This window comes from Sorex fumeus, unplaced genomic scaffold (genome assembly GCF_029834395.1).
Source record: "Sorex fumeus unplaced genomic scaffold, SorFum_2.1 ptg000014l, whole genome shotgun sequence".
Classification (NCBI taxonomy): Eukaryota; Metazoa; Chordata; class Mammalia; order Eulipotyphla; family Soricidae; genus Sorex; species Sorex fumeus.
In genome coordinates, this window is record NW_026606071.1 from 20,746,927 (window position 1) to 20,770,137 (window position 23,211).

The 23,211-nt window shown below is 41.4% G+C and overlaps 1 protein-coding gene across 2 annotated transcripts in view; it reads left to right on the forward strand.

Moving 5' to 3' along the window:
* Positions 1-23,211, forward strand: part of LOC130021121 (cytochrome P450 20A1) — a 44,619-nt gene that overhangs the window by 10,192 nt on the left and 11,216 nt on the right. The window contains exons 4-9 of one of the 2 annotated variants that reach the window (XM_056111943.1): positions 2,197-2,339; positions 8,330-8,497; positions 12,362-12,440; positions 16,037-16,152; positions 18,567-18,621; positions 21,868-21,988. In XM_056111943.1, the coding sequence (XP_055967918.1) occupies positions 2,197-2,339; positions 8,330-8,497; positions 12,362-12,440; positions 16,037-16,152; positions 18,567-18,621; positions 21,868-21,988 (682 nt within the window). Of the gene's footprint in view, positions 1-2,196; positions 2,340-7,566; positions 7,659-8,329; positions 8,498-12,361; positions 12,441-16,036; positions 16,153-18,566; positions 18,622-21,867; positions 21,989-23,211 lie in introns of those variants that run through there. The other variant, XM_056111944.1, reaches the window with a different exon arrangement.

Here is a 23,211-nt window from a genome sequence, read left to right on the forward strand (position 1 = left end):
TTTCATTATGAATGTGACAGATTTTTCTATCTTTGTTAAGAAATGAGAACAGTTGAAAACATTCCTTAAAATGGACCAGAGAGATAGAACAGAGAGTAAAGTGCTTGTTTTGAGTGCAGCCAATCTTAGTTTGATTGGCACCATATGATCCCTTGAGCACCACCTAGAGTGATCCCCGAGTATAAAGTCTTGAGAACTGGTAAAGTCTTGAGAAATGCCAGACGTGGCCCCAAAACAAAGAAAGAAAAATGGTTAACAGTGAGGACTAGATTGTAGCTGAGTGATAAAACTAATGCTTTGCTTGCCTGAAATGTGGGTTTAAAAATTGGCACCAGGGCTGGAGCGATAGTACAGCAGGTAGGGCATTTGTCTTGCACGCGGCTGACCCAGATTCAATTCCCAGCATCCCATATGGTCCCCCGAGCACCACTAGGAATAATGCCTGAGTGTAGAGCCAGGAGTAAGCCCTGAGCATCACCGGGTGTGACCCAAAAAGAAAATAATAAATAAATAAATAAATAAATAAATAAAAATTGGCACAACCCCCCCCTAAAAGTTTAACAGTGAGTATCTCTATATACAGAAGTATAGGTGAAATTAATTATTTTATTTTATATTTGACTCTATTATTGTGGGCTGGAGCGATAGCACAGCGGGTAAGGCGTTTGCCTTGCATGCAGCCAACATGGCCTACCCGAGTTCGATTCCTCTGTCCCTCTCGGAGAGCTCGGCAAGCTACCAAGAGTATCTCACCGGCACTGCAAAGCCTGGCAAGCTACCTGTGATGTATTCGATATGCCAAACACAGTAACAAGTCTCACAATGTTACTGGGCCTGCTCAAGCAAATCGATGAACAATGGGAGGATAGTGACAGTGATTCTATTATTGTAGTTATTTATAATATATGTTCGTGGTATGAGGGATAAACCTAGGGTCTCACATTTGTTAGACAGACTCCACTACTGAGATACGTTCCCTGCTCCTTGTGATGTGTTTGTGAAAAAAAATATAGTCATTGAAGAAACGCTTTTGAAAAGGAAAATAAGAAACTTGGGGGGGGACCAGGATGGTATAGTATAGGTGTTAAGGTGCCTACCTAGGATCCCATCAACCCCAATTTAAATCATTGGCATCATGGTTCCCTGAACATGACTAGACGTTACTCCGTGCACAGAGCCATGAATAATCCCTGAGCACCACTTGGTGTAATCCAATGCCCCATTCCCACAGAATGTTTTGAATTCAATTAAGTAGTTTTAACTATAATGCTTGACAGTTAAACACAAACATCAAATTTACTTTAAAACCAATGGAATAAAAATAAATAAATAAATAAATAAAACCAGTGGAATAAGCTTCTTCTTCTTTTTTTTTTTTTTTTTTTTTTGCTTTTTGGGTTACACCCGGCGATGCTCAGAAGTTACTCCTGGCTTTGCACTCAGAAATTACTCCTGGCTTTGCACTCAGAAATTACTCCTGGCTTTGCACTCAGAAATTACTCCTGGTGATGCTTAGGGGACCATATGGGATGCTGGGAATCGAACTCAGGTTGGCCTCATGCAAGGCAAACGCACTACCTTCTGTATTATTGCTCCAGCCCCAGAATAAGCTTTCTAAAATGAAACATTTTGGATAAGAAATTTGTACAAGTATTAATACTTTATAGTGAAATTTCAAGTCAAGATATTATATCCCTGCCATGGCTTATTTCATACATTTCTTTTCTTGTTTATACATATCCAATAAGAAAAACAGTAATTTCTTGATGAGTAGATGATCCAAAAGAAAGTAAACTAGTTATATAATTGAAAAGGAATAGGTAAATGGGAAACACACTGCAAGTGTAGACTGTACAGTATTTGGCAACGAGTTGACTGAGAGAGCTTCTCTGAAGATTGGTTGAAAACTGACCACAAAAGAAAACTGTCCATTAACAAAGAAAAGGAAAAGGTTGAAGTATAAGATAAAACTTTGGAACTCTGGAATTTTAATTTACTTGATCATACTTATGTTGTTTTTGTCCATTTGTATTGCTTCTTGAGCTATCATATTTAGGAAAGACTGTTAACAGAGCTGAGATAAAAAGTTAACATTCTCAGCTATAATCCCTTTCTTCCCTAATTTCTTTTTTCATTTGTGTAAGATTTTTTAGCATTATTTTTAAACATTTACATATTTAATTTGTCTTGTTTCAGCGGATCCATTTGAAACTATGCTAAAGTCATTACTAATGTATCAATCTGGTGGAGAAAATGTGAGTGAGAAACACATGAGGAAAAAAATTTATGAAAATGGTGTGGCTAATTCTCTGCAGAGTAATTTTTCTCTCCTGTTAAAGGTACGTTGATATACAGTTTGTCCTGGAGTTTTATAAAGATAATAATTCTTTTATAATTGTTGGTGTGTCATGTATTTTCTGTTTTTTTCTGACGTTTCATTTTGGGGGTGTTGAGTAATTCTTTTTTCTGAGAAGGGTGCAGGCAGTAGGGAAATAAGTTTGAGAATCTCTGCCAATGTTTTCTAAAATATAAAATATTCTTTTGGTAAAAATAGAAATTATATTGGCACCAGAGAACAAAAAGGATAATACAACGGACTGGGCACTTGTATTGCATATTGTCAACACAGGGACTATTCCTCATGCCACAAATGGTCCCCTGAGCCCTGGAAGAAGTGATTCCTCAGTGCAGAACAAGAGTAAGCCCTGAGCACTGCCAGGTGTGGCTCAAAAACCAAAAACTTTTTTTGGTAAATTATAGGCACTGGTTGGATGAACAAAAATACTTAGAAGAGCAAGGATCTGACTCTATTTCTCTTGTTTTTCATTTTCAGTTTCTGGGCCCAACTGGTGGTGGTGCTGAGGACTACCTGTCCAAGGACTACCCTGGCATGTTGCCTGGAATTTACTCATGACACTCCCTAACTGTATTTGGGGATCAAACCTGACCCTCCTACAGGCAAAGAACATTTGCTCTAGGGCTGGAGAGATAGTGTAGTGGGTTCAGTATTTGCCTTTCATCTGCTGACCTAGGGACCAGCACCACATACTGGCCCCCGAGCACCACCAGGATGATCCCTTAGCACAGTCAGGAGTATAAACCCTGAATATTGTGGCTGTGAGGGCTGGAACGATAGCACAGTGGGTAGGGCGTTCGCCTTACAAGCGGCCAACATGGCCGACCCGAGTTCGATTCCTCCGCCCCTCTCGGAGAGCTCGGCAAGCTACCGAGAGTATCTCGCCCGCAGGGCAGAGCCTGGCAAGCTCCCCGTGACGTATTCGATATGCCAGACACAGTAACAACAAAGTCTCCAATGGAGACGTTACTGGGCCTGCTCGAGCTCGAGCAAATTGTGGCTGTGACCCCCAAACAAAGCAAAAGTATATGCTCTAGATCTTTTAACTATTTCTCTGTCCTTCAGATTTTATCCTTCTTTTTTTGATATGGTATGTTACATTAATTGATTTGCGTATATTGAACATTCTTACATCCATGAAATGAATCCCACTTGATCAGGCGTATGATCCTTTTGGTATATTGTTGGATTTGGTGTGCTAAGATTCTGTTGAGAATCAGGTGGTGCTGGGTGGGGACATGCAATGCTAGGGATTGAATTAAGGACCTCATATTCTTTATCAGAGTTCCACTTGAAACTTAGAGTTTATGTATGCATTAACTGTGCATTTGGAGGATCTGGGTGGAAGATGCTCGACTCCAAATCGAGTAGGCTTGGAGGTCTCGGCCCCGGAACCCGCGTGGCTTTGTCCCTCTGCCAGTACCTTCAGGTGTGCGGAGAGTGGTCTCAGCATGGTGGTGGCTGGTCCTGGAGGTCTCCGGCTGCCGTAGCCCTGGTCGGGGCGGGGAGGAAAGCTCAACCCGCTCCCCTCCAAGGGACTCCGGGAAGGAACACCCAGGCGCGGGGGCAGAGACTGCACTTTTCTCGTCCGGGATCTGGATTTTATAGTCTCTGAGTCTTGGCCGCTGATGGGATTACACGGCGCCAGGGGGCCAGGTGGTGGGTGTGACCCCCGCCTACTGGAATTTGGAGGATCTGGGTGGAAGATGCTCGACTCCAAATCGAGTAGGCTTGGAGGTCTCGGCCCTGGAACCCGCGTGGCTTTGTCCCTCTGCCAGTACCTTCAGGTGTGCGGAGAGTGGTCTCAGCATGGTGGTGGCTGGTCCTGGAGGTCTCCGGCTGCCGTAGCCCTGGTCGGGGCGGGGAGGAAAGCTCAACCCGCTCCCCTCCAAGGGACTCCGGGAAGGAACACCCAGGCGCGGGGGCAGAGACTGCACTTTTCTCGTCCGGGATCTGGATTTTATAGTCTCTGAGTCTTGGCCGCTGATGGGATTACACGGCGCCAGGGGGCCAGGTGGTGGGTGTGACCCCCGCCTACTGGAATTTGGAGGATCTGGGTGGAAGATGCTCGACTCCAAATCGAGTAGGCTTGGAGGTCTCGGCCCCGGAACCCGCGTGGCTTTGTCCCTCTGCCAGTACCTTCAGGTGTGCGGAGAGTGGTCTCAGCATGGTGGTGGCTGGTCCTGGAGGTCTCCGGCTGCCGTAGCCCTGGTCGGGGCGGGGAGGAAAGCTCAACCCGCTCCCCTTCAAGGGACTCCGGGAAGGAACACCCAGGCGCGGGGGCAGAGACTGCACTTTTCTCGTCCGGGATCTGGATTTTATAGTCTCTGAGTCTTGGCCGCTGATGGGATTACACGGCGCCAGGGGGCCAGGTGGTGGGTGTGACCCCCGCCTACTGGAATTTGGAGGATCTGGGTGGAAGATGCTCGACTCCAAATCGAGTAGGCTTGGAGGTCTCGGCCCCGGAACCCGCGTGGCTTGTCCCTCTGCCAGTACCTTCAGGTGTGCGGAGAGTGGTCTCAGCATGGTGGTGGCTGGTCCTGGAGGTCTCCGGCTGCCGTAGCCCTGGTCAGGGCGGGGAGGAAAGCTCAACCCGCTCCCCTCCAAGGGACTCCGGGAAGGAACACCCAGGCGCGGGGGCAGAGACTGCACTTTTCTCGTCCGGGATCTGGATTTTATAGTCTCTGAGTCTTGGCCAGTCTTCCACCCAGATCCTCCAAATTCCAGTAGGCGGGGGTCACACCCACCACCTGGCCCCCTGGCGCCGTGTAATCCCATCAGCGGCCAAGACTCAGAGACTATAAAATCCAGATCCCGGACGAGAAAAGTGCAGTCTCTGCCCCCGCGCCTGGGTGTTCCTTCCCGGAGTCCCTTGGAGGGGAGCGGGTTGAGCTTTCCTCCCCGCCCCGACCAGGGCTACGGCAGCCGGAGACCTCCAGGACCAGCCACCACCATGCTGAGACCACTCTCCGCACACCTGAAGGTACTGGCAGAGGGACAAAGCCATGCGGGTTCCGGGGCCGAGACCTCCAAGCCTACTCGATTTGGAGTCGAGCATCTTCCACCCAGATCCTCCAAATTCCAGTAGGCGGGGGTCACACCCACCACCTGGCCCCCTGGCGCCGTGTAATCCCATCAGCGGCCAAGACTCAGAGACTATAAAATCCAGATCCCGGACGAGAAAAGTGCAGTCTCTGCCCCCGCGCCTGGGTGTTCCTTCCCGGAGTCCCTTGGAGGGGAGCGGGTTGAGCTTTCCTCCCCGCCCCGACCAGGGCTACGGCAGCCGGAGACCTCCAGGACCAGCCACCACCATGCTGAGACCACTCTCCGCACACCTGAAGGTACTGGCAGAGGGACAAAGCCACGCGGGTTCCGGGGCCGAGACCTCCAAGCCTACTCGATTTGGAGTCGAGCATCTTCCACCCAGATCCTCCAAATTCCAGTAGGCGGGGGTCACACCCACCACCTGGCCCCCTGGCGCCGTGTAATCCCATCAGCGGCCAAGACTCAGAGACTATAAAATCCAGCTCCCGGAACCGCGCGGCCGCGACATCTTATCAAGACATCTTTTTATGACATCTTATTATCTCATTCCTACTTTGGACAAACTTGCAGGCTATCGAATGTAGCCTGCCCACAGGGCAGAGTCTGGCAAACTCCCCGTGGCCTACCAAATATGCCAAATACCAGTAACAATGATGGGTCTCATTCTCCTAAAGAGCCGTGAATATAATCTAGGGCTAGGATGAAAGAGACGTTACTGGGGCCTGCTCGAGGCAATCGACGATTAACAGGATGATGAAATGAAATGAAATGAAAACTGTGCATTGATTTCTCTTTTTGCTGTTTTGCTTCTCAAAAAAAAAAACTGTAGGGGCCTATGAGAAAATACTCAAACTAGTGTGCTTCCTCTGTATGTGACTTACCCAGGTTTAGTCCCTGGCATCCCAAGCACTGTTGGGAGTATTTCCTGAGTACAGAGTCAGAAGTAAGCTTTGAGCATTGCCAGATGTGATTCAGGACCAAAATCAAACAAACAAATTTAAAATTAAAAAAAAACACACAAAAACCTAAAAAATACAAAAACAACCAACCCCCCCCCCCCCACCCACCCACGGATGGGTAATGATTAGTTTCTTCCCACTTCTCATTTCTAGTTGAACCATTATTTAAAAGATGATCAGGAGACTTGCTCAGCAGATTTCCATCCTTTCATTGTTATCTTTCCTGCTTTGTGTCTCAGTATTCTCTGGGCTGTTTGTCTTGCCCTCTCAAACTAACTGCTTGGATCCCTAAGTCACACCCCTCCACACGCCATTGTCCTCCAGAAAGCAGTAAAGTTGCCCTTTTAAAACAATCTTCATTTAGTACCTTCCTTTGTATTCTGTTTAAGAATTGTCAGTAAGAATCTTATGAGACTAGAGCTGATGAGGACTAGAACTATGATGTCACTTGTTTATTCCATAGCCCTGTTTGTCCCCTACCTCCATCCCTGCTGGGCATTGTCCTGGTGACTTCCAGCAGCACTGCTGGATCAGAATAGCAGAGCTTTCTGACCTGGTTAGCCCAGTGTCACTGTGAGTGGCTCCTGGTTGTCCTCAGTACAGTTTGGCATTATTGTCCCTGTTTTGTATTTGACGGTATATTTCTGGGAATTGTGTTTAGTTCTCTTTGTTCTCTATTTACGTAATGATAGAAAGTTTTTTATAGTAATATTTATTGATAAAAGTCTTTCTTGATTCAATATCATTAATATTTTAACACAGACTCCTTTTTTTCCAAGCTTTTCATCTTTTTGTTCTTGTCATTTCATTTCTCCTCCTGCCTGATCAAAGGCAACTGAGAGTGGAAAATTATTAACCAATATTTACATTTCTTTTCATGATAATATTTTGAAATTTGGTTCCTAGATTGAAATGTGTGGGAAATTTTCTTTGACTTTATATGTCAAAGGAAAAACCACATACTTAGTTTATGTATTAGACATTAATTTATGAGATCCCAGGTAGATGTTTAATCAATATGAACATGGTTAAAAGGGTACTACTCTTAGATAATTTCTTCTTTTCTGTCAGTGATTTTCTTTTAAAAGAATAATACTCTATAGAGTTGTCAACCCAAAATAAGTTATATACATCCTATTAATACAATAACCCTTTGGCTTTTTTTTGTTTGGTCCAGTTCTGAATTCTGTGTACTGTCCTCTAATCCTCTCATCCCTCATCCTGTGAATGACTTCTTCCTGCCCTGACCATCTTGTCTCTGCTCCAAGACTGTGTGTATAAACCTCTACTTGAATTCTGTGAGTTTAACTTTTCTCTTTTATTTTTTTTGGGTAGAGGGGCATACCCAGAGGTGCTGAGGGGCTATTCCTAGCTTTATGTGCTGTTGGGGGCAAGGCAAGTGCTCAACTCATAAACTGTTTCTCCAACCCCACTATCACTATTTTTAATTAGGTGCTAAGATTATAGCCTCTTGATTTTTGTTATATATATATATATATGCATATGTGCGTGTGTATATATATATACATACATATATTTTGGTAGTGCTTCTTCAGTTTTGTTTTGTATTCTACACTTAGAATCTGAACCTGAGCCACTGATTGTAATATTATTGTAATTTTGTAAGTCAAACCAGTGTTAGCTTGACAGATGACTCAAGTAAGAACCTGAGTGCTTGGGGCCGGAGTGATAGCACAGCGGGTAAGGCGTTTACCTTGCACGCGGCCGACCTGGGTTCGATCCCCGGCATCCTATATGGTCCCCCAAGTACCGCCAGGAGTAATTTATGAGTGAAAAGCCAGGAGTAACCCCTGAATATTGCTGGGTGTGACCCATAAAGCAAAAAAAAAAAGTACCTGAGTGCTTGCTTCAGTTACAGTATTGAACCATGCACTATAGGAGATAGATCTCCCTAAAGATGCTGTGAGGAATAAATAGTAAATCATTATGGTTTTCTCTTCTCTTTCAGCTTTCAGAAGAATTATTAGATAAATGGCTCTCCTACCCAGAGTCTCAGCATATACCCCTCTGCCAGCATATGCTTGGTTTTGCAATGAGGTCTGTTACACAGATGGTAATGGGTAGTGCATTTGAAGATGACCAGGAAGTCATTTGCTTCCAGAAGAATCATAGCACAGTAAGTATAGAAACAATTTTTAAACTGTTTAATAAAATTAGATAAATAATAAATCTTTGTATCTCAGGGCTTAAATATTTTTTAGTAACCTGGAGGGTATCATGCTGCGTGAAGTTACTCAGAGAGAGACAACACAGAATTATGTTGGATATATCACTTGTATCACTGTCATCCCGTAGTTAATTGCTTTACTTGAGCAGGCACCAGTAACGTCTCCATTCGCCCCAGCCCTGAGATTTTAGGAGCCTCTCCTTACTCATCTTTCCCAGCGCTGCTGTATCGGAGGTTCTTTCAGAGTCAGGGGAATGAGACCCGTTATTGTTACCGTTTTTGGCATATCAAATATGCCACAGGTAGCTTGCCAGGCTCTGCCATGTGGACAGGATACTCTCAGTAGCTTGCTGGGCTCTCTGAGAGGTGTATATATATATATATATGTATATATATATATATATATATATGTGTGTGTGTGTGTGTGTGTGTGTGTGTGTGTATTTCCCCTCTATGATTTGTCGCCTACTGTCTGAACCTAATCAAATATACTGTGGTTATTATGGGAAATAGGTAGGGAGTGTCTTATTTGTCCAGGAATATGTTCACTCATATGTGAGGCTTGGCCCAAGCATGTGGAAAGTGGCCTGAAGCGTGGTGGTGGTTGGGTAGTGGAGGTTGACTGCTGAGGCTGGGTCCCTTGGGCCAGGGAGGGTTCTCACCTGCCCCCCTCTGGGCCGCCCCAAGTGAAAACAGCCTGGCACGGAATCTGATGGTATGTTTATAGGGGCCTCTTTTATTCTTGCTTCTGGGAGAAGCAGCTTTGAGCTCTGGAGGGTGACCCATGAGGAGATTATCTGGCACCTACAGGAGGTGGCTTATGGGTGTGACCCCTGCAACACTGGAGACTGGGGGAGCAGGAGAGAATCTCTGCTCCTGGGTCCCATTGAGCCCAGAGTCCAAGGTCACAAAGTTCTGCATTACCTGGGTTCTGTGGGACTTCACTCATGTATGAGGCTCAGCCTGAGCGTGTGGAAAGTGGCCATGTTGGACATAAGGAAACATAAGGCCCTCCCGTTGTTCATCGATTTGCTCAAGCGGGCCCAGTAACGTCTCCATTGGAGATTTTGTTGTTACTGTGTTTGGCATATCGAATACATCACGGGTGGCGTGCCAGGCTCTGTCGTGTGGGCGAGATACTCTCGGTAGCTTGCAGGGCTCTCCGAGAGGGGCGGAGGAATCGAACTTGGGTTGGCCATGTTGGCTGCGTGCAAGGCAAACACCCTACCGCTGTGCTATCGCTCCAGTCCCAAGGAAACATAATTGTGAAATGACAAATGCCCAAAGGCAATAGAAACAAAAAACATGAGAATTGGAATTCAATAGGAAACATGCCACTTGTGGGGGAGGGGCTGGGGACTAGGAGAGGGAGGGGGCAATGACTATGATGGAGGGGAACTCAACCCAGAGGAGGAGGTGGTGCTGAAAGGTGATATTGTTTTAAACCCTATCAGCAACAGTATTGTAAACCACAGTGCAAAAACGTATTAAAAAAAGAAAATTCACACCTCACATAGAGGCCTCCTGGGGGATGAGAGGCAAAAGGAGGTGGGAAGGGTATTCATAGCGGGAAGTGGACACTGGTGAAGGGGTCTGTGTTGAAACATTATAATCCCAAAAACCCAATCATGAACAACTTTTTAATTTCATGGTGACTAAATACAAAACAAATATATAATATAGAATTTCTGTCCTTTGTGTTGACAATACCATTGCCAACCCTGAACTGATTCCCATGATTGGAGACTTCTTTTTCACTTTAAGAGTATTCCTAATACAGAGGGCTGAAGTGATAGTACAACGGGTAGGTCATTTGCCTGCCTTTCATGCAGGAGACCCACGTTCAATTCCAGCCAATGTGGCCCTAAAGCAAAACAAACCAAACCCCCAAAAAAAGAATATTTCTAATATAAAAAAAAATCATTAAACACTTTTGTTTGCATCACATCGGTGGTGGTACTTGGATACTATTTCTGACTCAGTGCTCTGCAGACCATCTGGTACTGGTGATCTAACTCAAAGCTCCCATATGCAATACATGTGCTCTAGCCCCATGAGCCATCTCCTTGAACTTACTATACATTTTATAGTACTTTTAATTAGTTTAATTTTTTATATTTAAATATCTTTATAAATTAAGAGGAAAGGATTCAACTCAACAACTTTTAAATATTAAAATTCATTAACAACTGCTAAATTATTTCCTTAGATTCTTTGTGAACTGTTGAATTATAAACAAGGTAAACTTTTAGGGGGCTAATTATCCAATTTTGAAATAATTGGAAGCATATTCTGTTTTCTTGGATCTCAGTCAATGCTTAGCAATATCATAGGTGAAGGAAAATTTTACAGTTCCCTGTGAACATTGTTTATCCACTGACACCATTATAATAAATATTTCAAAGTTGATTATATCACTCTGTCTTTTTTCCTCATTTGTACTCCTTTTTTGTTTGTTTGTGCCACATTTGACTGTGTTAAGGGCTTACTCCTGGCTCACTGTTCAGGGATCACTTTCTGATGAGGCTTGGAGCACCATATGGGGTATTAGGGATTAAGCTACTGTTCCCTGAATGCAAGGCGGGTGCCCTAACTGATACGTTATCTATCACACCTGTGTACTTCTTTTAAAATAAATAATGTTTGGGGCCTAAGTGACAGTACAAAGGTTAAGCTGCTTGCCCTAGGTTGTATATATGGAGCAGCATATGGTCTAATGAGTATTAGCAAGTATGACTCCTGAGCATCGCTGGGTATGGGCATCTACCTTACCCCCACCCCCAAATAAAGAAAGGTACCTTTGACTCAGGGATCTGGCTCAGTGCTAGCATAACTCACATGGATAGAGTCCTGGCTTTGATCCTTAGAACTTCCTGTTGGGAACAAAGGATAAAATGAGATAGACTGAGGAGAAAGACAGGATGGGCATGCTTATGGGAGCTTTTAACCTAGAAAGCCAGTGACAATGACCCAGGTAGGGGTCCCATAACTGCTTTATCTTTGCTCTTTCTTGAGAAGGAAATATCTCTTGTGATAAACCCTCTTTAGAGACTTTTTGACCTCATTGGTAGAAGTGCAGAGACCCTTTGATATGTACAAGCTTAGCCTGGTTAGATTAGCATAGATAGTAAAAAGCTTGTAGAATGCCTTCCTAGTTCTTCTAATCATTGTTGGTTAAAGGCAATAAATGTGGAATGTGACAGAGTCAGGCTCAGTCCACAAGACTTTTTAGCTCCCTTATCCTGTGCTTTTTTCTCTATTTTCTATCTTGTTTTCTTAACCCTCCATGGTGACCCTGTTTCAGTTCTGTTCATCTGGGGCCAATTCCTGGCACCTCCCCCAAAAGATAAATAGAAAAGGAACTTTAGACCTTACAGTACAATTAGCTACTTTAAAATTTCTTTGTCTTAAATCATTAAAATATATATGTACCGTGAGACTAATAGGTGTTGCCTCCAAACAGAAACAATACATATAGTGTGTATATATAGTGACCTTAGAGTCTTGGCGCAAATGATTATATAGCCTCTTAAAAGGGAGCTCAGGGGCTGAAGAGATAGCACAGCGGGTAGGGCATTTGCCTGGTACACGGCCGACCTGGGTTCGATTCCCAGCATCCCATAAGGTCCCCTGAGCACCGCCAGGAGTAACTCCTGACTGCAGAGCCAGTAGTAACCCCTGTGCATCGCCAGGCGTGACCCAAAAAGCAAAAAAAAAAAAAAAGGAGCTCAGACATCAGATCTGTTGGTGTGACAAGAGTTCCTCATTTATTAGATTGCTTGGTATTACTCAGAAAATTACTTATTTTTTTAGGTTTGGTCTGAGATTGGAAAAGGCTTCCTAGATGGATCACTTGATAAAAGTACAGCTCGGAAAAAACAATATGAAGATGGTAAGTTTCATGTTTCTTAATTCTATATTTTCTGTAATGGAAATTTTCCTTAAGTGAGGAAACACATTATTAGTAAAAAGGTATTAACAGAAGTCTTAACAGACTGCAAAATAAGTTAATTATTGAACTGGTACAAGATTTATAAGATTTATAGAAGTTATAAGGGTATAATCTTATGCTCATATATGTGTGTATATATATATATATACACACACATATGCTTATATATGTACACATATATACATATGGGAAAGCTGCTTAACAATATTTACCCAGGGGGACCAGAGAGAGTACAGTGGGAAGGTATTTGCCTTGCATGAAACCAAACCACGTTTGATCCCTAGCAACATATATGTTGCCCTGAGCCCTGCCAGGAGTGATCCTTGAGTGCAGAGACAGTAGTAAACACTGAGACTGAGTACCACTGGGTATGGCTCAAACACAAAGCAAAACACATATTGAGTTGTAAATGATGAATGAAATTGCCTGAAGGAAGAAAAATTTAAACAAAAATATTCATGAATTGGGCCAGAGCAATATAATAGCAGGTAGGATGCTTTCTTTCCACACTGCTGACCTGGGTTCAATCCCTGGCATTCCATATCATACCCAGAGCCCTACCAGGAGTGACTCCTGAGCACAGAGCCATGAGTAAGCACTGAGCACAGCCTGTATGTGACCCAAAAACAAAATAAAAAAAAAATTAGAAATCATCTAATTGTACAATCTTTGGGAATTGCTATATCAACATGATTAAATATTACAAATATCAACATCTATTTGTAAAAAAAGAGTTACAACATTGTTACCATTAGGCAAAAATACTATAAAAGTATAAAATCTAGGGTGAGGATAATGGGCAATTTGGAGGTGAGCATAACTTTGTACATCAATACCATGTCACTGTCATTGTCCTCCCGTTGATCAATACTATAACCTTGAATAATATTGTAACCCTATTACCTGAACTATATTAAAAAAGTAACATAATTAAATTAAAAATATAAAATATACATAGAAAATAGTATTTTAAGTTAATCGCCCCTAATATTCCTTTTCTCCTATATTTTCTGACTATAGTGTCATGATTGTAATGTTTTAATACTGTTATTTTGAACAGTAGTTTTTTTTTTCTCCTTTGTGGGGGCAAGGGGACCACACCAGCAATGCTCAGGAATACTTCTGGATCTGTGCTTAGGTATCACTCCTACTGGGAATGGGGGACTCTATGGGTTGTTGGAGATTGAGCCCAGATCAGCCTCACAGAAGGTTTCTATCTGCTATACTAGCTCTCCAGCTTCTATTCTTTTCTTTTTGTTTTCGATTCGAGGTCACACCTGACAATGCTTAGGGTTACTTTTTGTCCTGCACTCAGGAATTACTCCTGGCAGTTCTCAGGTACCATATGGGATGCCAGGGATCAAACCTAGGTATGCTACTTGCAAGGCAAGCACCTTACTCACTGTCCTATTGCTCTGGCCCATCCAGCCCCATTCTCATTTTTTGATTCATTTTTAATTTGCTTAATAAAAAATGTTTGGAACCTCTAATTTATAGTGTTAAGCACTTCTCATTTTATTTCATGTTTTTTTATTTGTTTGTTTTAGCTCTTCACCTGGTGCTACTCAGGGCTTCTCCTTACTTTGTGCTTGGGATTTGCTCCAGGCAGTTGCTCCTAGAGTTGCTCAGGAAGTCATGTGATGCTAGGATAGAACCTGGTTTTCTTACATGCGAAGCATGCAGTCATACCACTGAGTAATTGAGTAATTTGTCTGGCTCAGATTTTATCTGACTTACCTATCAGTATATGACTAGGTTGTTACTATGAGATAGAAAGTCATGGGATTTTGAGAGACCAGAGCCATAGTACAGTATGTAGGGTGCTTGCCTCGCATGCAGCTGACCTGAATTCAATCCTGACATCCCATATCGTCACTGGAGCACCGCTAAGAGCAATTCCTAGGCATCAGCTGGTATGGCCCAAAAAACTAAAAAATACAAAGACAACTACAGAAGGTTTGGAGCAGAAACTTAGCTGAGTTATGTTTTCAAACATGCTGTTAGGGCTAGGAGTGTACTGGAAGAACTCATACTTCGTGTTTATGAGGACTTGTTTTCAATCCTCAGCACACATGCATATTAATAATAAAATAAAAGACTGTTCTGAAGATTAAAAGAACTCAGAGCAATAATAGGCTAGTTAAGAGAGGTTTGCCAGGTAAGAGAGTTAACATGATAAAATAGGTGACAGGCCACAGGAAGTATAGCATGAAAATAAAGGAAAATATATTGTACTTTGAAGATAGAAACACTCATATTGGTTGGTTTGTTTGTCTGTTTTTTGGGGGTCACACCCGGAAATGTTCAGGGGATACTCCTGGCTTTGTACTCAGGGATCACTCCTGGCTGTACTCAGAGGACCACATAGGATGTCAGGGATCAAATCCAGGTAGACTGCATTCAAGGCAAGCGCCTACCTGCTGTTCCATCTCTCCAGCCCCAGAAACGTTTATATTGTCTGACAGATTAGACATGAGGAAAGAGAGAGGGGGTATCACAAAGTAATGCTAATGTGCAGTGACATAGAGCACCTGCTTTGCAAGCATTTATTCATGAATTCAAAACCCATTGATATGCACAATCCTGGCAGCTCTGCTGTTCCACAAGTGGTTTTTGTATGCACCACAGTAAGGAGTGAGACTTCCAGAGAGCATTACAATCAAAAAAGATGTGTGGACACGTGAGGAGAAAGTATAATCATGTGGAGCATTTGTGTGAACACCTCAGCATTCTGTGGCAAGCACACCACAACCATAACTTGTGTCTCTTAACTAAAAGTGTAACCACTGTGCAAACACTACAGGAGTGAAAAACCTCAGGAAGCCCTGTTCTGCGTCTTGATCTTGGTAGTGAGAAGGGTTTTTCCTTGGTTATTCCTTAAATTATACACAAGTGTTTGTTAAATTTAGCAAAATTAAGGAGAAGGAGCTGGGTAAATAATTTAAAGGGTTGGAACACATGCCTGGCATGCACTGGCCTCCGAGTTTAGCCCCTGCACTGCATTCAGCCCTCATTATTGCAGTGTGTGTGGACGTGGTGATCACCAGAACCATTGAACCTGAGCAGCACCATTTCACTGGATCCGAGCACTGAAATTGGCCAAGAATTGCAGGAGAGCTCCTGAGCTCCTTGAGTACTGCTTAGAAGCCCTACTTTCCCCCAAAAGGCAAGGAGGAAAGAAGAGTTTATATATAAATTTGCCTTTAAAATTTGAGGTGGGGATTTGACGTTACCTCTCTTATGTTTGAAAATTATTCTGTACTTAGTAAAATTATATATTAAAAGATGCTTCATCTTTGGATAGATAGTACAATGGGTAGGTGCTTGCCTTGCATGTGGCTAACCTGGGTTCAATCCCTGACATCCCATATATTCAGTCCCCTGAGCACCATAAGGAGTAATTCCTGAGTGCAGAGCCAGGAGTAACCCCTGAGTTAGGTGTGACCCCAAAGCCCCAAAATAAATAAACTGATTAATTAAAAGATGTTTAGTCTTTACAAATGGTTATATTTTGAAATATTTTTTCCTTCTCTAAGCCCTTATGCAACTGGAATCTATTTTAAAGAAAAGCATAAAGGAACGAAAAGGAAGGAATTTCAGCCAACATATTTTCATTGACTCCTTATTACAAGGGAACTTTAGCGATCAACAGGTAATGTGATAGTTAATATTTATCAATAAAAGATAATCACACATATATAGAGTGTAACTTTTTATTTACTTTAGACCAGATGCCATCCCAACAATGATGTTTTGTTTAGATTTTGCATCATTATGTAATTCAAGGTTTAATTTCATAAGATTTAACTCTTTAAAGTGACTTTATATTACTTCATATTTGAATAAGCAATTTAAAAAATTTTTTTTATTAGTAAGACACCATGAGATACAGTTCTAGACTTACAAGTTTTTGTGCTTGGGTTTCAGTTATACAGTGATCGAGCACCCATCCCTCCACCAGTGCCCATTCTCCACCACCAATGATCCCAGTAGCTCTCCCATCCCCCTATCTCCCCCATCCCATCCTGCCTCTGTGGCAGGGCATTCCCTTTTGTTCTCTCTCTCTTTTTGGGTGCTGAGGTTTGCAAAAGAGGCATTGAGTGGCAATCATGTTCCGTCTATAGTCTACTTTCAGCATGCTTCTCTCATCCTGGGAGGATCCTTCGAACACCCTTTACTTGGTGCTCCCTTCTCTATCTGAGCTGCCTTCTCCCCCAGCATGTGCAGATGGCCCCTCCAAGCCATGGAGTGAACCTTCTGGTACTTATCTTGGCTATTTTTGGGTGTTAGTCTTCCATTTTGTTACTTTGTATTCCCTAGATGAACACAATCTTTCTATGTCTGTCCTTCTCTTTCTGACTCATTTCACTTAGCATGATACTTTCCATGTAGTACCACTTGTATGTAAATTTCATGACTTCATCTTTTCTATCAGCTGCATAGTACTCCATTGTGTAAATGTACCAAAGTTTCTTTAACCAGTCATCTGTTCTTGGGCACTCAGGTTTTTTCCAGATTTTGTGAATAAGCAAATTTTGAACCCAAATTCTCTGATCATAAGATAATAGGTCTTTCTCAGCTAAACTGCCTATGTGTGGTATAGCTCCTGTTTCCAGCTTGTGTGTAACTCCGACACACTAGGCACAGGATAGGAGTAGACTCATTAGGAGTAGACTAATTATTGCCACACTTCTTTATTAAAGAAATCTGCTGCTCTACTCCACACACGAAATCATTATAGACATGATAGAAGTGTTTTTCTGGGTCTGTGGAAGCACACAAATTGAAACAAAAATTGAAGGGTTTGAGGACAGTGGCAGGCTCTTTTCTATTTCTGAGGCTTTGTTGCTGTTTCTGCCAAGACAGTAAATACAGGATTTACCTTTTTTTGTTTTGTGCGCTAGTATTATTACTGATAAATGTTTATTACATCAAAAAAGATAATGTAGAATTTAGTTGTATACATTATGCATATTTTAAGTGAAAACGTCAAAGATATAATAAATTTTTTTCCCTTTCATTGATCCCTGATTTTATATTCACTCTAGGTCAGGCCTTCTTAGATTTTTTTTTTATATTTCAGACCTCTCTACACCTGAGAAATTTTTATACAATTTCTGACATATATATACACACACACATATATAAATCTATATGTGCATACAAAATGAGTATACAAAGAATAGATAATAAATAATTTATTTAAAAAAATTTAAAGCTGCACCCTTTAAAAATGGGATCAGGGACTGGAGCGATATTACAGTGGGTAGGGCGTATTCCTTGCATGCGGTCTATCAAGGTTTGAACCCCGGCATCCAATATGCTCTCCTTAGCACCGCTAGTAGTAATTCCTGAGCACAGAACCAGGAGTAATCCCTGAGCATTACCAGATATGGCCCCAAAATAGAACAAAACTAAAAAATGAGGTCATCATTCACAGTTTAAAAAACTAGGATCCACAAGAATCAGGGACGCTGTCTCGTTTGCCAAGGCATCGAAAATCAGATTGACCGGACACGTAATGAAATTTAGAGACGACTGCTGGACTGTTACCGACTGGATTTCATGGGACATAAAAGGATGCATGGCCACCCACCTACGAGATGGCCAGACTTCTTTGTCAAAACCCTGAACAAAGATTCTTCGTGTTCCTGGAGCGAGCTGATGCCATTGGGCTACACTAGCATGAGACAGAGACAAATAGAAAATTTACCGGTGCCTGCTGGAGCAAATTGAAGATCAACGGATGTCAAGTGACAAGTGACAGCCCATCATTCTATCAAAAATTTTCAAGTTGGTCTACTAATGCCTCTGTTGCCTTTTCTTTTCTGGTGTATGGTATTGCCAGACACAGACTGCCTTTCAGCTTTCTTTAACAAAGGAACATTCCCACAGTTTTTTATTTTTCCATGTTGAGACTCGATGAAAAAATAGTCCTCTCCCCCTTTCCTATAATAAAAATTTTCAGATGGGGGAAAAAAAACTAGGATCTTGGTTTACTTTAGTAGGATATAATATGGCCACCTTACATTTTATATTTCTCTAAAATTCAATTTTGTTCCCTAGATTCTAGAAGACAGTATGATATTGTCCCTGGCTGGCTGCATAATAACTGCAAAGTGTAAGTATTAATTTATTTCTTTTTGAGATAGAACATAACATACGTAACAGTAAAACTATTCTAAAATAAAGGAGTCAGTGTTTGCCAGACATTTATAATTTCTCCTTTCTATTTTTTTTTTAATTCTTGTTTTAAAGACTTTATTCACACAGGTATCTTTTTTCTAACCTCAGGTATTCTATCTCACTTCTGAATGTTGCCATAAATTTCTGACACAGTTTTGGAATTGTGAATTCTAGTTAGTGCTTTTAAAATGAACTGCTATTGACACCTTTCCAAGTGGAGCAGTGAGCTTTTCAATTTCCTGCTGCTGCTTTTCACTTTTGACTCCAATCTGGTCTTCTATTATTTAGGTCTACCAAAAAGAATATAGGTCATAGAAATCACAATTTTAAATAACTCCATTCTTGATGGAACTGAAGGTGATTTTAGTTTGAAACTCTAAAATGTGTGACATGTTTTCTAAGTTTTCTTCCTGGTTTAGTTTAACAGAGTATCATTCATTCATAAAATATTTACAAAAATATGTTAACATAAAAATGGTAAGTGAAATGGGGGCCCATAGTAGTAGTACAGTAGGTAGGGTGCTATCCTTGCATGCAGCTGACCTAAATTCAATCCTGGCATTCCAAATGGTCCCCCAAGGACCACCAGGATTAATTCTAGTGCATAACCAGGAGTATTTCCTGAGCATTGCTTGGTGTATTCTATCATTTATGAAATAAAAATTCTGGAGTTCCTTTAAAAGCTATAATCACTACATATGGAGGAAGTTAAGAATGGGCAATTGTATTTGTACCTTTTAGGAACTATGGCCATAAGTAAATTATCAAAACAATTGAGTGCTATGTAGTTATCGATGTTGTTGGTAATATTTTGTGCAGAAAGTGAATTGTGTCTTTGAATGCAATTAGCCAAACATTAAAAATTTAATTTTGAGATAAACCTAAGTTAGCCCTTATTTTAGGAAATAGATAATATAAGGTTAAAGTAGATATCACCACAATCATTTTTAAAAGAACTTGACTGATGTGTGTGAGAGGGGTTGGAGGACTGGAGAGAAATGTCTGTGTGCTGAGAGTAAATGCTGTAGGTCCAGGTTTGATTCCTGGCACTGCCTGGTCCGCAAAGCACAACTGGCAGTTACCTCTGAACACCAAGCTGGGTTCTGAGAGCAGCCCCTGAGCATTGGCAGGTATGATCTTTGACAGTCCCCTCTTCAAAAAAATAAAGGACTTGACAGGGACCTGGGACCAGGGAGTTGACTCAGAAGGTTGGAGCATATGACTGGCATGATCCAGGTTCAATTCCTGGCTTCTCATGCACACACCCTGACTTTCTTAGCATCACGAGGTGTGACTCTCATGGCCCCAGCACTGCTGTACCTGAGCAGCACTCCACTGCTGGGTCAGAATAATGCTGGGTTGCATATTGCTGGCAGTGCCCCCTAGCTTCCCAGGATTGCTGGGGAGCCCCCTCTCAATGTACTTGACATAGAAAAATAGCCTAACATGCTGATGCCAGTGCTGCAATTTGTGTTAATTAAACAACATTCAAGTATAAAGCCATTGGTGGCATGTGCTGGCACAATATGTTAAGCATAATCTAGGAAAAGAGGTACTATATATATCTGGATCCATCTGGATGGTTCCATTTGTTGAATAGTTGAAATCTCCGTGGATTCCTAGAGGAAATGTAACTATTTTCTTTTGTTTCATGTTCCTCATGTAATTTTCATTTCTTCATTGATTTTATTTTATATCCCATTTTAGAGCAAAAGTTATATACAAGTTAGTTAGCTTGAATATTTCAGTCTTCATCAAAATTGCTGGACCCGGGGCTGGAGTGATAGCACAGCGGGTAGGGTATTTGCCTTGCATGTGGCCCGACCCGGGTTCAATCCGCAGCATCCCATATGGTCCCCTGAGCACGGCCAGGAGTAGTTCCAGAGTGCATGAACCAGGAATAACCCCTGAGCATTGCTGGGTGTGAACCCCCCCAAAAAATGACTGGACCCTATCCTAAGACCTACTGAATCAGAATCTGTGGGTGTGCTGTTATTCCATCAGTCAGTTCCCAGGTGGTATTCCAGAACCACTGTCCTAAGTAGCACCCAGCCCTTGAGTGAGTGTATCTATCATTACAAGTACAAATTTAAAGTACTGATTTAGGGCTGAAGATGAAATTCAGCTGTGGAGCACTTTCTTTGCATGTGTGAGACCTGAGTTTAATTCACGTCACTAAAAACAAAAGAAAACACCCCCCCACCCCAAACTGACTTAAGGTCCACAGAGATGATAGTACAGGAGGAGGTAAGGCACTTGCCTTGCATGCTTCCAAATCCTTTTCAGTCCCTCGCACTATTTATGGTCCCCTGGGGTGCCATATATATCAATAGGGGTCACTCCTAAGCATAGAGCCAGGAGTAGCCCCTGAGCATGGCTTAAGTGTGACCCCCATAACAAAAGAAACCCCTAAACCAACTAATTTATAGGAAATTTTCTTCTACTTTGATTTAAAGCATTTTATACAAATGTGGTACTGTTGAGTAGAGTAATAAATCCATTTCAATTTAAATTTATAAAGTTGAGCCGTTTGTTAGTTATCAACATTTAACACTCCTCTAGATGTGAATTATATATTAATAATATTTTACCTAAGGTAAAATGTATTAAGTGATTTCAGGTACTCGCCATGTTTGTGTGTGTGTCTCTGTGTGTGTGTGTGTGTGTGTGTGTGTGTGTGTGTTTCTTTTTCTTTTCTTTTCTATCAAATCTGGTGATGCTCAGGAATCTAAATTCAGGACTCATTCTTGGTGGTACTTGACGGGACCATGCGATGTATCCAGGGTTCTTGTATGCAAAGCTTATACTCCAGTGTGTTTAGCTTTCTTCCCACCCCTGAGTGCCAGTTTTCATGGCCAAGTCTACCAGTATTTATTTTTGGTAGTAAGATGAAATAAGATCTTGTAGTCATTGTCTCCCCACCCCTAATTGCCAGTTTTCAGAGGCAAATCTACCAACACTTATTTTTGGTAGTAAAATGAAAATATCCATGTTGTTGACAATGTAGTACAAAATCTGTGAAGGATCTGGTTTTATTTTTTTGGTAGCATTTATATATTTATAATATGATAAATAAAAAGAAAAGTACAACTTCTCCCAAAAGGATTAGAATTTTTTCCTTATTCTGCACCCAAATTATGAGTTAACTATTTTCATACTCATTATATTAATCTTTACTTAGTGTGTACCTGGGCTATTTGGTTTTTAACCACCTCTGAAGAAGTTCAGAATAAACTCCATGAAGAGATAAACCAAGTTTTTGGGAAAGGTCCTATTACTCCAGAGAAAATTGAGCAGCTCAGGTAAGAATACAATAAAAGAGGAAATCATTAAAAGGTAAAATGGAACTAACTAACTATATAACTTAAATTTTATCTTAATATCTAGGAAAATAATATGTTTTATTTGTTTTTGTTTTATTGCTTTTTGGGTCACACCTGGCGTTGCACAGGGGTTACTCCTGGCTCATGCACTCAGAAATTACTTCTGATGGTGCTCAGGGGACCATATGGGCTGCTGGGAATCGAACCTGGGTCGGCCACATGCAAGGCAAATGCCCTACCCACTGTACTATCACTCCAGCTCAAAAATAATATATTTTACATAGTAAAATGATTCATTTTTATATAGTAAAAATGTACTATTTTACTCAAAATAGTACATATACATTTTAACAAATAATTTAAAAGATCATTAGGTAGTTCTAGAAGACTTTTATCCTAGTCAAAATAATATCAGTAATAGCAGTAAATGGGCCATTCAGATTCTATAGGTGAGAATGCAAACTGATAACAATTGTGTTAAAATATGATATAGCTCAATCTTACAAAATTAAACATTCACACACCTTATGACCCAGTAATTCTCCTAGGCATTTATTCAACAGATTTGAAAGTATATGTCCCCACAAGACCTATATGCAAACACTCATAACACAACACTATCATTTATAAAAGCAAAAAGTTAGAAGTAATTCATATGTTTATTAATTGATGAATAGGTGAACAAAGTGTATTTTATTCATACCATGAAAAATACTAAGTAATAAAAATGAAACAGTACCAACACACAAAAGAGCATGGATTAATCTTATTCTGCTAAGTAAAAGAATTCAAACATTAAGATAGCTTATAATGTTTTATTTCAGGTGAAATTACAGAAAATATATAAAGTGATAGAAACTGTGTCAGTGATTGTTTGTGGCTAGGAATAGGGAAGATAGCAACTACTAAGGGGTTTGAGGAAACTTTTCTGTTTTTTAAAGGGTCCAAACCCAGCTGTGCTCAGGGCTTATTTCTAACAGTGCTCAGGGGCCCATATGTGGTGTTGGGGATCAAACCTTCATCAGCTGTGTCCAAGGCAAGTGCCTCACCCACTGTACTATCTCTCTGGCCTGGTTTGAAGAAACTTTTTAGGGTGAGGAAACGATTCCTTTATTTTACTTGTGGTTGTATAACTATGTATAATTACTAAAATTTATACTAGAAAAATACATCTTTAATTATAAATGTCAACTTAAAAGATT